Raw genomic sequence first — 13,109 nt, forward strand, 5'->3', positions numbered from 1 at the left:
TGTTTCCAGTGGGTTAGAAAGGTTAAGAGATATTCACTGGGAGGGGGAGGTCCACAGCCAAGGTCAAAGGGTAGTGTAATGAGCAAAGAGCTATCAATTACTCACTCTCTGCCAAGCCAATGCAAATTATTTCACTCACTTTTAGGGTAACAGCCAGAAGAAGTTATACAAGAAAACACAAAAAGTTTTGATATTTCTTCCTCAGTTTGGATTCTTTAAATTTATTATTTTTCTTAGCTGCATGTGATTTCCATTCAAGATCTTGTGAGGGAAATGTGTGCGTGAGGAAGAGGGGGGCCGGGGGTGCTCGAGGGAGGAAGTCCAGCTTGGCAGGGCAGGGCGTAAACGAGAGAAGAAGAGAACAGCAGTGAAGACTACACAGACTACACTGAGGACAAAAAATAGCCTAGGGAGAAGTAGATGTGAGAAAGACTACAGCAGTGAACACAACAACATTCACTGCCTGGGCATTTGTTTGCGGGGGGAATCATGGCCTCTCTGCAGTTTGGACCTATCTGTGTTCTCTTCATCTTGTCAGCACTCACGCACACAGCTGCCTCGCAACAGTTAAACACAGTCTACAGGGTAAGTCCTTTCTTTGTGGCTGAGAAAAGAGGAATATTTGAATTAGCATCATATGCCAAAGGTTTTACAATAAACACAAATAATATGTTGAATTTATTTCCTTTATTACTTGTTTGCAGATATACTTCTGTCTATAGCAGGGTCTTAAAAAGTGTTGCTTAACTTTTAGAGCGGCATGTGTTCTGAAATATAATAAAAAGATATATCATTGTGCTCAAATATCTCTAATCAAATTCAGTGTTCTGATTATTTGAGCTAGGCTATGCCAGTACTTAATGTCAGGGAGTGCCTCATTTGTGTTTATACTTCTCCTGAGGACTTATAGGAAAAATATATCAGAAATATTCACTTAAAAAAAAGTGTTTTGTGAAAAGTGCTATACAGTATATAAACAAATTCGACTAACATTTCAGAACTTCATGAGCAACTATAAAGCACTTATCTCTGTTGTTTCTGGAGATGTTGAGATTTTTCTGTAGCTGTTGATCAGACTGAAATGTTCTACATTGATGTTTGGGTGTGGACTTCTTGTATGGACTCTAGTGTTCCAGTAAACATAAGGTTTAGTGCTAAATATGCTATTATAAAGTTGTTTAAAAAGGTCTTTAGAAAGAGAGATGTTTATGTGTCTCATGCTCTGTAATGAGAAAACTCTGTGCCCTCCCCACCCCCACCGACCCAACCAGCAGCTGTTGAGAGTCTAGAGGGTCTTGTCACTCCTCACCGGAAATGCAACAGAGGCGAATGGAGGCCATCTGTTGGGGGGACATACTGATCCAATGGGCAGAGTGGGAACACTTCTGTACTGCCACATTCCCTGAGGATCAGAGGAGATTCAAGTTCTGTTCCAAAGCCTATAATAATCTTTCTAATTAGACCTTTTTTTGTTGACATTTATAGACATGTTCTTCCTAATCCAAAGTCTGTCTTACAAGTAACAAAATAATGCTGCCATTTGAGAATTTGGCAGAACAATAGGTGCGTTTACATGGACACTTTTTGCTTCCATCGGAATTAATTCATTCTGATTGATGAGTCCGAATGTAGTGTTTACATGAACGCTGAATAAAGTGATCAGGTTGATATGGGCGTTTACATGTCACAAGCTTCTGATCGGATTTACTCTTTTGACATGCGCACACTGCATGCATAAACAGAGTTGCTGCTTTTGCATGATGTTTTAAAAAGCACACGTGATATTTGTCTTCTTCGGGTCCTAATTAGGCGATGACCAGCTGAACTGTTGTGCTGCTTAACGCTACTTAAAAAAAGTAAAAGTACCCTTTCCTGCCCTCAAAACTAGTCGTCTTAACATTGCACAGGCCTTTAGATTAGACTGACCACAAAAAATACATTGTTGTAAAAAAAATTCTAGGAGTAAAACATGGCACTTCCTGTTGCCAGCAGGTGGCGCTATGACTATAACTGAATATGGGCATGTAGATCTGTTAAGGGCAGAAGTCTTATCTAACATGTGAAGTTTGGGGCAGATTGGACATTGTATGTCTGAGTTACAGTAACTTCCTTTTTCATGGCGAAACATCGATATTTTTCAGGCCGCCATTGACACGCCCTTTAACAAAACTCAAGATCTTCGCAATTTAACATCGAAAAGGCCTTTAGAGTACACTGACCTAGTTTGGTGTTGATCTGAATAAATCTCTAGGAGGAGTTTGTTAAAGTACAACCCCTGAAAATGGCAAAAACAACACCAATTTTGCAGAGAAAATTCGAAATAACCAACTTCCTGTTGGGATTCGGATTTCGTACCAAGAAACTTTTTCGTAGGTATTGGTGTGTTACATGTGTGGACCAATTTTCGTACATGTACGTGAAAAATAGCTCGAGGTGCACTCCGTTGAAAGTATATAGGTGGTGCTATCGAGCCATTTTGCCACACCCGATGGAATATTGGCCTTTAGATCTGTTCAGGCCAGGACTCTTATCACACATGTGAAGTTTGGGGAAGATCGGACATTTTATGCCTGAGTTATAACATCTTTTATTCACATGGCGAGACATCGAACTTCGTCACGGCGCCATGCTTTTTAACGAAAACTCTTGTATCTTCACAACTTAACATCTTAAAAGCCTTTAGATTAGACTGACCACAAAAAAGACATTGATGTCTTAAAATTTCTAGGAGTAATTCGTTGCAGTGTAAAATATCTCACTTGGTGCTATGACTATAACTGAATATGGGCATGTCAATCTGTTCAGGTTCGGAGTCTTATCAAACATGTGAAGTTTGGGGCAGATTGGACATTGTATGTCTGAGTTATACGCCCTTAGACGAAAACTCAAAATCTTCACAATTTAACATCGCAAAGGCCTTTAGATTAGGCATACCAAATTTGGTGTTGATCTGAATAAATCTCTAGGAGGAGTTTGTTAAAATACAACGCATGGAAATGACAAAAATTAAACAAAATTTGCTCATAATATTAAAAATAACCGACTTCCTGTTGGTTTCAGAATTTTGCTCCAAGAGTCTTTTTTGTAGGTATTGGTGTGTTACATATGTGTGCCAATTTACGTGCATGTACGTGAAACATAGCTGGAAGGCTGTTGATTTTCTTAGTATAGGTGGTGCTGTCGAGCCATTTTGCCACACCCTTTTCTGAATTTTATATCATACGAAAATTTTCACCAGGTTTGACACATGTGCAAAGTTTCATGACTTTTTGAGCATATTTGAGCCCTCAAAAATGCGATTCATTTTGGAGAAGAAGAAAAAGACGAAGAAGAAGAATAGACGGAGCAGATACAAGAGGGTCCTCGCACCATCGGTGCTCGGGCCCTAATAAACCATCCCTTACAATCCGATCAAGATTTTAGTCGGATCTGGCCAATTCAATCCGACTGACGTGTTTACATGTGACTTTTTTATTCTGATTGTGCTTCTAGTCCTATTATGATCAGATTAGTAGTGTCCATGTAAACACAGCTATTGTTTCTTAGTTCAATATATATATTTCATAGTTATATATGACATATATGAAAGCTGTCTTTTATTAGTAATCATCTTTAATGTCAACTTAAAATTGTATGTAATTTTAAACTTAAAATTCGGTGTTAACTGATTTGTTGTAGTAACTTATTAAAATTATCTTGATATCTTTGTTCACTGCATGGGCAGTGGGTTTCTAGTTCTCAGCATGCTTGGCATAGAACAAGAGAAGGGGAGTTGTTTTTTGTGTGTGTTTTTATTTAAGGCAAATACCTTTTAGTGTGGTGCACATGCCGTTCATTCTGCTGTGCATAATAGCACCAAAGGAAAAAGATATATGGGCCATTCTTCAGAATCCTATTTTTTATGTCATTACTGAAACAGTGTATGTTATAGTCCATTGGCCAAGACTGATTTTAACATAACATAAATTTATAATCAGAAAATATACCTGCGTGCCCCTCTCTCATAGCTACAAGGTGTGAATAGATAGGTCTCATCATTTCGAGGTAAATGTGTTCAAAATTCAGAAAAATCTGTGTGTAACTTTAAGAAACATCACTACCGAACACTGTTTTTCTGAAATTAAACAAATTTTTTGGGGAGATACTCCATAACATTTAGTTTTATATGTATACCACTGTTCAGAACTGTCCTGGCTCACCATATGCTGATAAGCATCTTTTAGATACCCTTACGAAAAAAAGTTTATTCAAGTGTGCTATAGGATACTTCTTTTAAACTAAAAATAGGAAAGTATGCTTTTAGTTTACTTTTTAAGTACTTCTCAGAAATGGTCTTTATTTTCTCCTCAGAAATATACTTAAAATTACATTTAAGTATACTTGACTTATACTTACAAAAAGTTTTTTTAATTGCCCTCCAATTTAAAGGGGGGTGAAATGATATTTCATGCATACTGAGTTTTTTATACTGTTAAAGAGTTGGATTCCCATGCTAAACATGGACAAAGTTTCAAAAATTAAGTTGTACGTTTGAAGGAGTATTTCTGTTCCAAAAAAACTCCTTCCGGTTTGTCACAAGTTTCAGAAAGTTTTTTTCGAGTATGGCTCTGTGTGACGTTAGATGGAGCGGAATTTCCTTATATGGGTCCTGAGGCACTTCTGCCGGAAGAGCGCGCGCTCCCGTATAGCAGAGCACTGAGAGCACAACAGACTTCACTGATCCGAGCGAGAGCGTCGCCAAATGTCACAAAAGGAGTGTGTTTTTGGTTACCAGGACAAGACAACCCTGCACAGATTACCAAAAGAGAAACAAATTTATTTTTACAGAGCATCAACGGAGTTGTGCAAGTGTTTGTGTTTGTTCCCCTTCATTTCGAAGATGCTTGTTTTACAAACAAGGCCCAGTTTGACGCCGGATTTGCACATCGTTTATTTCTTAAGGATAATGCAGTCCCAACGAAAAAGGGTCACGATCGTGTGTTGGAACCGCATGCGGTGAGTAAAACTGCTTCAAATATCTCTGTGTTGTTAACTTAGCTATCGGCGCGTAAGCACATCAAGTAAACAACATGCGATGTTGTCATCAAACTGCACTTTCCACATGTACAGCTTAAAAAAAAAAAAAAAAAAAAAGATGACAAAGTGGAACTTAGTCATTTTCCAAAACCGCTAAGCAAATATATACAGTTTCAGTACATACCACATAAAGACGTCGTTGCTGATGCTGCTCTTGTTAAATTTCAGCCTCTGGATCTGATTCTGGATCATAAATATACGCTGAATCTGACTGTTAGCCATGGTTTGTTTTGGATGGTTTTTTCCTCACGGTAATGTCACAGCTTCCAAACGCTCTCAACGCAAAAGCCTACTGGCGCTCGTGATTCTTTAGCTCCGCCCACACGTCACGCCTCCAGCCAGTCGTGTTTTTCCGGGAAAAATCGGTACAGACTATCTTTCTCTTATGAATATAATAGAAACTAAAGACTTTTTGGAGTTACGAAGGATGCAGTACTACTCTATAGGTACTCAAGATTAACAGGATATTGAGTGAAAACGAGCATTTCACCCCCCCTTTAACAAAAACCCACCAATTCATCTCAACAAATTAGAATATGGTGACATGTCAATCAGCTAATCAACTCAGAACACCTGCAAAGGTGAGTCTTCAAAATGGTCTCTCAGTTTGGTTCACTAGGCTACACAATCATGGGGAAGACTGCTGATCTGACAGTTGTCCAGAAGACAATCATTGACACATTTAACAAGGAGGGTAAGCCACAAACATTCATTGCCAAAGAAGCTGGCTGTTCACAGAGTGCTGTATCCAAGCATGTTAACAGAAAGTTGAGTGGAAGGAAAAAGTGTGGAAGAAAAAGATGCCTTATGAGGAGTGTCAAGCAAAATCGATTCAAGAATTTGAGTGAACTTTACAAGGAATTGACTGAGACTGAATTCAAGGCATCAAGAGCCACCACACATGACGTGTCAAGGAATTTTGGATACGGGTGTGTGTTCACTGTTGTGTGTGTGCACTTTGGATGGGTTAAATGCAGAGCACAAATTCTGAGTCACTTTCCTCTTGTTAAGCCACTCCTGAGGCATCTTACCTGGGCTAAGAAGAAGAAGATCTGGACTGTTGCCCAGTGGTCCAAAGTCCTTTTTTCAGATGAGAGCAAGTTTTGTATTTCTTTGGAAACCAAGGTCCTAGAGTCTGGAGGAAGGGAAGAGAATCTCATAGCCCAAGTTCATTAAAGTCCAGTGTTAAGTTTCCATAGTCTGTGATGAATTGGGGTGCAATGTCATCTGCTGGTGTTAGTCCATTGTGTTTTTTGTTAAGTTTCCATAGTCTGTGATGAATTGGGGTGCAATGTCATCTGCTGGTGTTGGTCCATTGTGTTTTTTGGAAACCAAAGTCACTGCACCTATTTACCAAGAAATTTTGGAGCACTTCATGCTTCCTTCTGCTGACCAGCATTTGTAGATGCTGATTTCATTTTGCAGCAGGATTTGGCAACTACCAACACTGCCAAAAGCACCAAAAGTTGGTTAAATGACCATATTGTTGGTGTGCTTGACTGGCCAACAAACTCACCAGACCTGAAACCAATAGAGAATCTATGGGGTATTGTCAAGAGGAAAATGAGAAACAATGCAGATGAGCTGAATTGAGGCAGTAATAAAACCAAAAGGTTTTACTGTACATGTACAGTAAATTAACATACTTTCCAGAAGGCCAACAATTCAATAAAATGTTTTGTTTATTGGTCTTATGAAGTATTCTAATTTGTTGAGATTGTGATCTGGTGGGTTTTTGTTAAATGTGAGCCAAAATCATCACAATTAAAAGAACCAAAAACATAAACTACTTCAGTCTGTGTGCAGTTAATTTATTTAATACACAAGTTTCACAATTTGAGTTGAATTACTGAAATAAATGAACTTTTTCACCACATTCTAATACATTGAGAAGCACGTGTGTGTGTGTGTGTATACTGTGCATGTATCTGATACAAGATGAATGCAAATGCACCAGGGTTGAATAGAATTGAGTCTGAAATCAGAACAGTGCAGCGGGGGGAGTTCAGCAAGCATGCCCTTCACTAAAGCTCTCTAAATGTATTCCATATGTAAAATCATGTTCTATTATAGTGACAACTCATATTTTCTCATTTTCACAACAGGTGATTTACATTTTTAATGATCCATGATCATTTTTGTAGCTACAAGTTTTGACCTTCTGTGACCTTCCATCAAATATTGTTTATTTGTTTGCTTGTGCCTATATTGAGGGTTTGGGCGCTTCTAATGTAGCAGACAGCATATGGAGTTTATTTTTTTATTTATTATTTTCTTTCTTTCTTTCTTTCTTTGCAGGCATGAATTTCTTTTCTGCCTTTATTTCTTCTTTTCACAATCCAAAACACAGAAAGCCAGTCTAGAATAGCATATATGAGTGGAGCAGAGTGAGAGATATTCCCCCTCCCCGCTCTGAGCGATCACGTATATAATAACATAAATTTGCTTTCATTCAGCGCTGCATGCATAGTTTGGACTGCTTTGAACACTAACATAGCTACAAATATTGAAATGTCTCAGTATGCTATTATAGTATATTCCAGAACTCTTGGAACACTGCTTGGCCAATCAAATTTGAGGACCAAAACTTAGTGTTAACCTACTAAACTACAGATTGTCCAATAGAATTTGAAACTGGTATGCACTCTTGTGTGTTTCTCAGTTAGTGTATGTTCACTAAAACAATGTAAACAGTGTGAGAAACAAGGAGAGAGAGATGGGATACAGGCAAGGAGCATAACAAGCTGTTGCCTTTGCACAAACTGGGAGCCCCTGAAATGGAAGTTTTGTTTATTAACATTTACCCACTAGCAGACATTTTAACCAAAGCAACACCTACATTTTATGAGCTCATGTATTCCTTGAGAAGCAGATTTACCGGACTTCTGACTGTTCATTCTGGCCAAGAACTTACCACTTAAGCCAAAATAATACTTCCCTTGCCAAATGCTTTATGCTTGCATCCTAATTTTTGTGCCCACGTGGACAGCAGCGCATGTATGAGTGATTTATGTACCCAAAAACCAAAGGTGCATTAGGCAAAGAAAATGTAGTTCACGTTCCTATAAAGAAGGTAAACAGTTCAAACTAAAACTAAGGCATAAATCAAATTAATAGTAATACAAATAATAATAATAGTCAAGTCACCTTTATTTATATAGCGCTTTAAACAAAATACATTGCATCAAAGCAACTGAACAACATTCATTAGGAAAACAGTGTCTCAATAATGCAAAATGATAGTTAAAGGCAGTTCATCATTGAATTCAATGATGTCATCTCTGTTCAGTTAAATAGTGTCTGTGCAATCATTTGCAATCAAGTCAACGATATCACTGTAGATGAAGTGACCCAAACTAAGCAAGCCAGAGGCGACAGCGGCAAGGAACCGAAACTCCATCGGTGACAGAATGGAGAAAAAAACCTTGGGAGAAACCAGGCTCAGTTGGGGGCCAGTTCTCCTCTGACCAGATGAAACCAGTAGTTCAATTCCAGGCTGCAGCAAAGTCAGATTGTGCAGAAGAATCATCTGTTTCCTGAGTTTCCTAATAATACCTAAACATTGTATTTATGTCATGCAATGTAACTTTCAAGTTTCAGCCTAACTAAAGCTCGAGCATGACATAAGCCTTATTGGAAGGCTTTGTGGCTTTTGTGAGAGGCAGTGGAAAGGAAGGTAGCTTGGAGAGCGAAAGTCCATATACTGTTTCCAAACCATTTTTCAGCAACATGAAATTAGAGTTATTAGGAGAATAAACCCTCTTAAATTTCATGGCAGTTATAGAAATTAATCTGTTCCAGGAAGTTTAAATAGATTTGTAGATTTTATGGCCATTTTAACCTCTCATCTTTTTCCGGGTGTTAGTCCTGCAGTGCAGGATCCACCAATTGGCACAACATTCGCCACTTTGTTTGTTCATGGGCATCGTTGTTTTGGGTCCACATGTTGTCCTGAATGTGCTCCATCCATTTCTTTTTGAGCCTTCCTCGTGGTCGCTTGCTGGGCGGACAGAGGCGGAAGGCGGCCCTGACCACCAAATCGTCATTGCTCCACACTTCTTTCATCTTCTCCATAACTCCAGCATTAAAGACTTTTTGTTGAGTTCAAAAATCACTCTTACTCAGCAGTGAGTGTATGAAATAACTTGATCCAATGTGGATTATATTCACTAAACAAGGCAGAAATATTTATAAGTGATGTAAAAGACTGTGCATGCTAAACATTAACGTTACCACAGTAAACTTGGCAAATGCAACCAGGAGAGATCAGACGTCAGCTTCTTATTCTCTATCACAATTGTGAATTTATTTAGTAACATATTTTATTTGTCATAAGTCTGTCTCGACAGTTTAGCATATGTCATCAAAATAATGATTTTTGTTCGGGAGCTTTTATAAAAATAGAGAGCTTCTGCACTGCAGATCATGTCAGAAAGCTAACAGCTTTAACACCAGCATTAAAAACTTATTAAAATAAGTTAAGCTCAAAACTTACTTTCAGTCAGCAGCAAGTGTTTGAAATAACTCGATACGCTCCAATGTGGATTATAATCACTAAACAAGGCAGAAATATTTTAAGTGATGTAAAAGAAAAAAGCACACTAAACATGTTACCATAGTAAACATGGTAAATATGACCGCTTGAAGAAATCAGACGTCAGCTTCTTATTCTCTATCACAATCGTGTATTTATTTAATAACTTTTATTATCTGTAATAAGTCTCATCTCGAGAGTTTAGCTATCATAAAAATATAATGTTTTTTGTTCGGGAGCTTTTATAAAAATAGAGATATTATCATTCATTCTAAATGTGACGGCTACTGTGGCTACAAATAAACAGAAACAGACTCGACTGAATAAGCAGGCTATTTTCATAAGCGTTAAAAATAAATAAAATATAAATAAATTTATTTCTGTGTAATTAATTTTGAGTCCTGATGAATTAATTCATTATGAACAATGTATCACTTATTCTATAGTAAAACATTGATGCTTTTGAATTTCAATATTTAACAAAGCATGGAAACAAACGGCCGCTTTTATCATGTTCTTGTGTGATCGTATATGTTCCAGATTAGTTCACTTCTCAGGTCTTTGAGTTTGAGTCATTCGTTCATCCTGTGACAGCCCCATAGGCTATAAGGCTACGCAGCCTGTACCAGGAGAAACTGAACTGATGAGTTAATCTCTCGAGCCTTTGGGTTCTTGTTGTTTATTCTTTTGTCACATGGCCACTTTCTGGCTCAATATCATACAACAAACACAAATATTACATGTTATTAACTGTATGTTGTTGTTAGTTTCACTTCATCATAATGATTTTTAACATAATACTGAAAAAGTATAAAGTTTACTATAATAAGTTTTTTACTTAATTTCCACATTCACATCGTGACAGAAACACTGGCTTTCCTCAGTTCTGTGTTGTTGGTTTGGTATGTCCCTAAACTAAGACTTGAGAGGTGAACTGGGCCTCATCATTTCTGTTTACTGTAAATAACCAATAGGATGTTATGCATGCAGTCAACACAAAATGAACAAATCCTTGCTGAGATAACTCAATGTTTCCTATTCATATTAAAGATTTGTTAAAATTTAATGAATCATTCATGAATTACATGTCATTACATTCCACTATCAAAGAAAGTCTTCTCTAGAGATAGGGAGAGAAGGAAGTATGTTGAGGTGTGCACGTTTGTGAAAGCGTACAGTATGGTACTGTTTTTCCATCAATTTACATTGTAACGATGCTTGCAAAAATGCAATGTGCAGTGTCAGCTAAAGATGGAAAACAGACGTTTTCTCATGCTGGAATAAGCAGATGCACATGTGTGAGAAAATGTCATATGTAATTTAAAAAATAAAGAAATGACACAGCGGACTAGAATAGTTTCTGTTCTCTGTTTTTATTTGAGCTTCATAAGATGAGGCATGGACCTAGGAACATTCTCTTGCTGTTGTCGGCAGGAACTATTTTTCAGCGGAAGGATGAAAAGTAATATATCAATGCATATATTTTTGCTTTTAATATTTTTGTTGTGTGGTAAACATTTAACAAAAGCAATAAGGTATGCTGTATTGTGAAGAAGTCATGGGTGAAGAGTTTGTAAGAACACTAATTCAGGTCAGTAAAGTTAAAACATCTTATAGTTAAACAAACAAACAATGTATCAACAACATCATGAATCATGACTATCAAATCTCATATATACAAATACACACTCAGAGGATGTTTAGTTTCTCAGGCCTATCCTTTCCAGCAGTAATGATGACTCACACAGGATGTTTCCACTTCCCACGGTCCTTTGCTCCAAGAGTCCCCTGGTTGTCTATTGGCAAGAGTTTCGTATCAGATTAGACACACAACAGTCTTGTATAGCTAACCCTAAAGGACTTTCACAATACTGCAGAGCTTGCCCTGTCTTTTAGTTTATATTAACATAGAAGTGTAATGTAGTCATGTTCTGACATAACCAGGCAAAATTGTAATGCTGCTGGAGTTGTTAAATCTAGTGTAAAATCATGGTCCAGATTGATTAGATGTTTAATCAGTTTCTGGGTGGGTAAGTAAATAAATAAATGACTTACAAATCAACAACCACACTATACTATAGGCTACTAGTTTTGGTCACATAGGCTATTATTTTAAGGTCCAATTTTCACAATTAACAAATCATTAACTATGACTTTTGCCTCAACTTCTAATTTACTACTTGTTAGTAAGTAAAGTGGTTTTTTAGGTGTTGGATAGGATTTAGTGTTGGTAATTTATGGTAATTTTTCAAATCATCATTTCGTCAGCCCATGAGTTTGACGATACACAATATTATCGTGCTTGGGTGGAGCAAGAGAGAGACTCTTTGTTCTTGTCATAGCATAACTATTTGGTGTGCGAGAGTGAACTATGCAGGGGTGCGAGAGTGGGCCTATGGAAGCACTAAAATCTTTCAAAACATACTGATAAATTAACATGTTAAATATAAAGATGTCTTTTAAACAGCTAGTTCATATAAAGTCAGATACAACTGTCATATTGCGCGTCCTGTGACACATTTGCCTCATCTGTGCACGGACGTTATCAGTCTAAATGTTTAGTAAAATCAGTCAACCATGAAAATCAATAGTAGATTTCATTTAAAGATCAACAGTTTAACACTAAATATTGGACATAAACAAACTTGTTAAATATAAAAGTGTTTAAAATAGGTAAGCTCATATATTTTGAGCACCCGAGCCCGATACACTGCTACAGAAATGATAATGAGATGCCTTCTAAAATAACTGTGGCATTAAACTCAGTTAGTGAGGGCTTGGTTAAAATATTGCACATAGGCCATTCAGATTACTTGTTGAAGTGCACCTAATACCTTACATCTGCAGATGATGTATGTGTGTTTGTGGATGGAGACTCTTTCACCAGCTATAGGCTCTAATCCTCATTTGTGCATGTGTGTGTGACATGCGATGCTGAAGTGAAATAACAGGGCACTTTTATAGCAGAATTATAATAGGCAGCCTAATAAAAATAATAATAATTATTATTATAATGCATTAGTAGGAGAATGAGCCTATTATTGTCTTGACTATCGTCTATCTGCACAGCCATAGGAGGATTAGGGAAAGCTCCAGAATGTAGTGTGGTTGATGGAATTCTTCATATCTTGACATATGGAAATCCTTTTACTCTGACACATTAGTGGGCAAATAGCAGACAGAATTAATTTTGGGCAGTAGAAGAAGCCTATATCCCATTACACAAGATGAGAGAAACAGGTTGGTGTAAAGTTCAGTCCTTCAGTGAAAGATCTAATCAGTGTGGAATATTTAATCAGTGTGTTTGTTGTTGATATGATATAGTCTTATTGCCATTTACAAATGCCACCACTGATCAAACACAAGGAAACGCAGATGAGATGATCTACTGATTTTTTATTCCAATTTCATTATATATTCATACTCCTAGGACTTTTATTTTATTTTATTCAGCATTATATATATAAATAAAAAATAATAATTCTCACCTAAGCAAAAA

The 13,109-nt window shown here is 37.2% G+C and overlaps 1 protein-coding gene across 1 annotated transcript in view; it reads left to right on the forward strand.

Moving 5' to 3' along the window:
* The first annotated feature begins 272 nt into the window (after positions 1-272).
* Positions 273-13,109, forward strand: part of lama4 (laminin, alpha 4) — a 57,921-nt gene continuing 45,084 nt past the window's right edge. The window contains exon 1 of the mRNA XM_026291614.1: positions 273-585. Coding sequence (XP_026147399.1) covers positions 490-585 — 96 coding nt within the window. The 5' untranslated portion in view covers positions 273-489. The remainder of the gene's footprint in view (positions 586-13,109) is intronic.

The sequence above is a fragment of the Carassius auratus genome, chromosome 20 (genome assembly GCF_003368295.1).
Source record: "Carassius auratus strain Wakin chromosome 20, ASM336829v1, whole genome shotgun sequence".
In the NCBI taxonomy this organism is placed as follows: domain Eukaryota; kingdom Metazoa; phylum Chordata; class Actinopteri; order Cypriniformes; family Cyprinidae; genus Carassius; species Carassius auratus.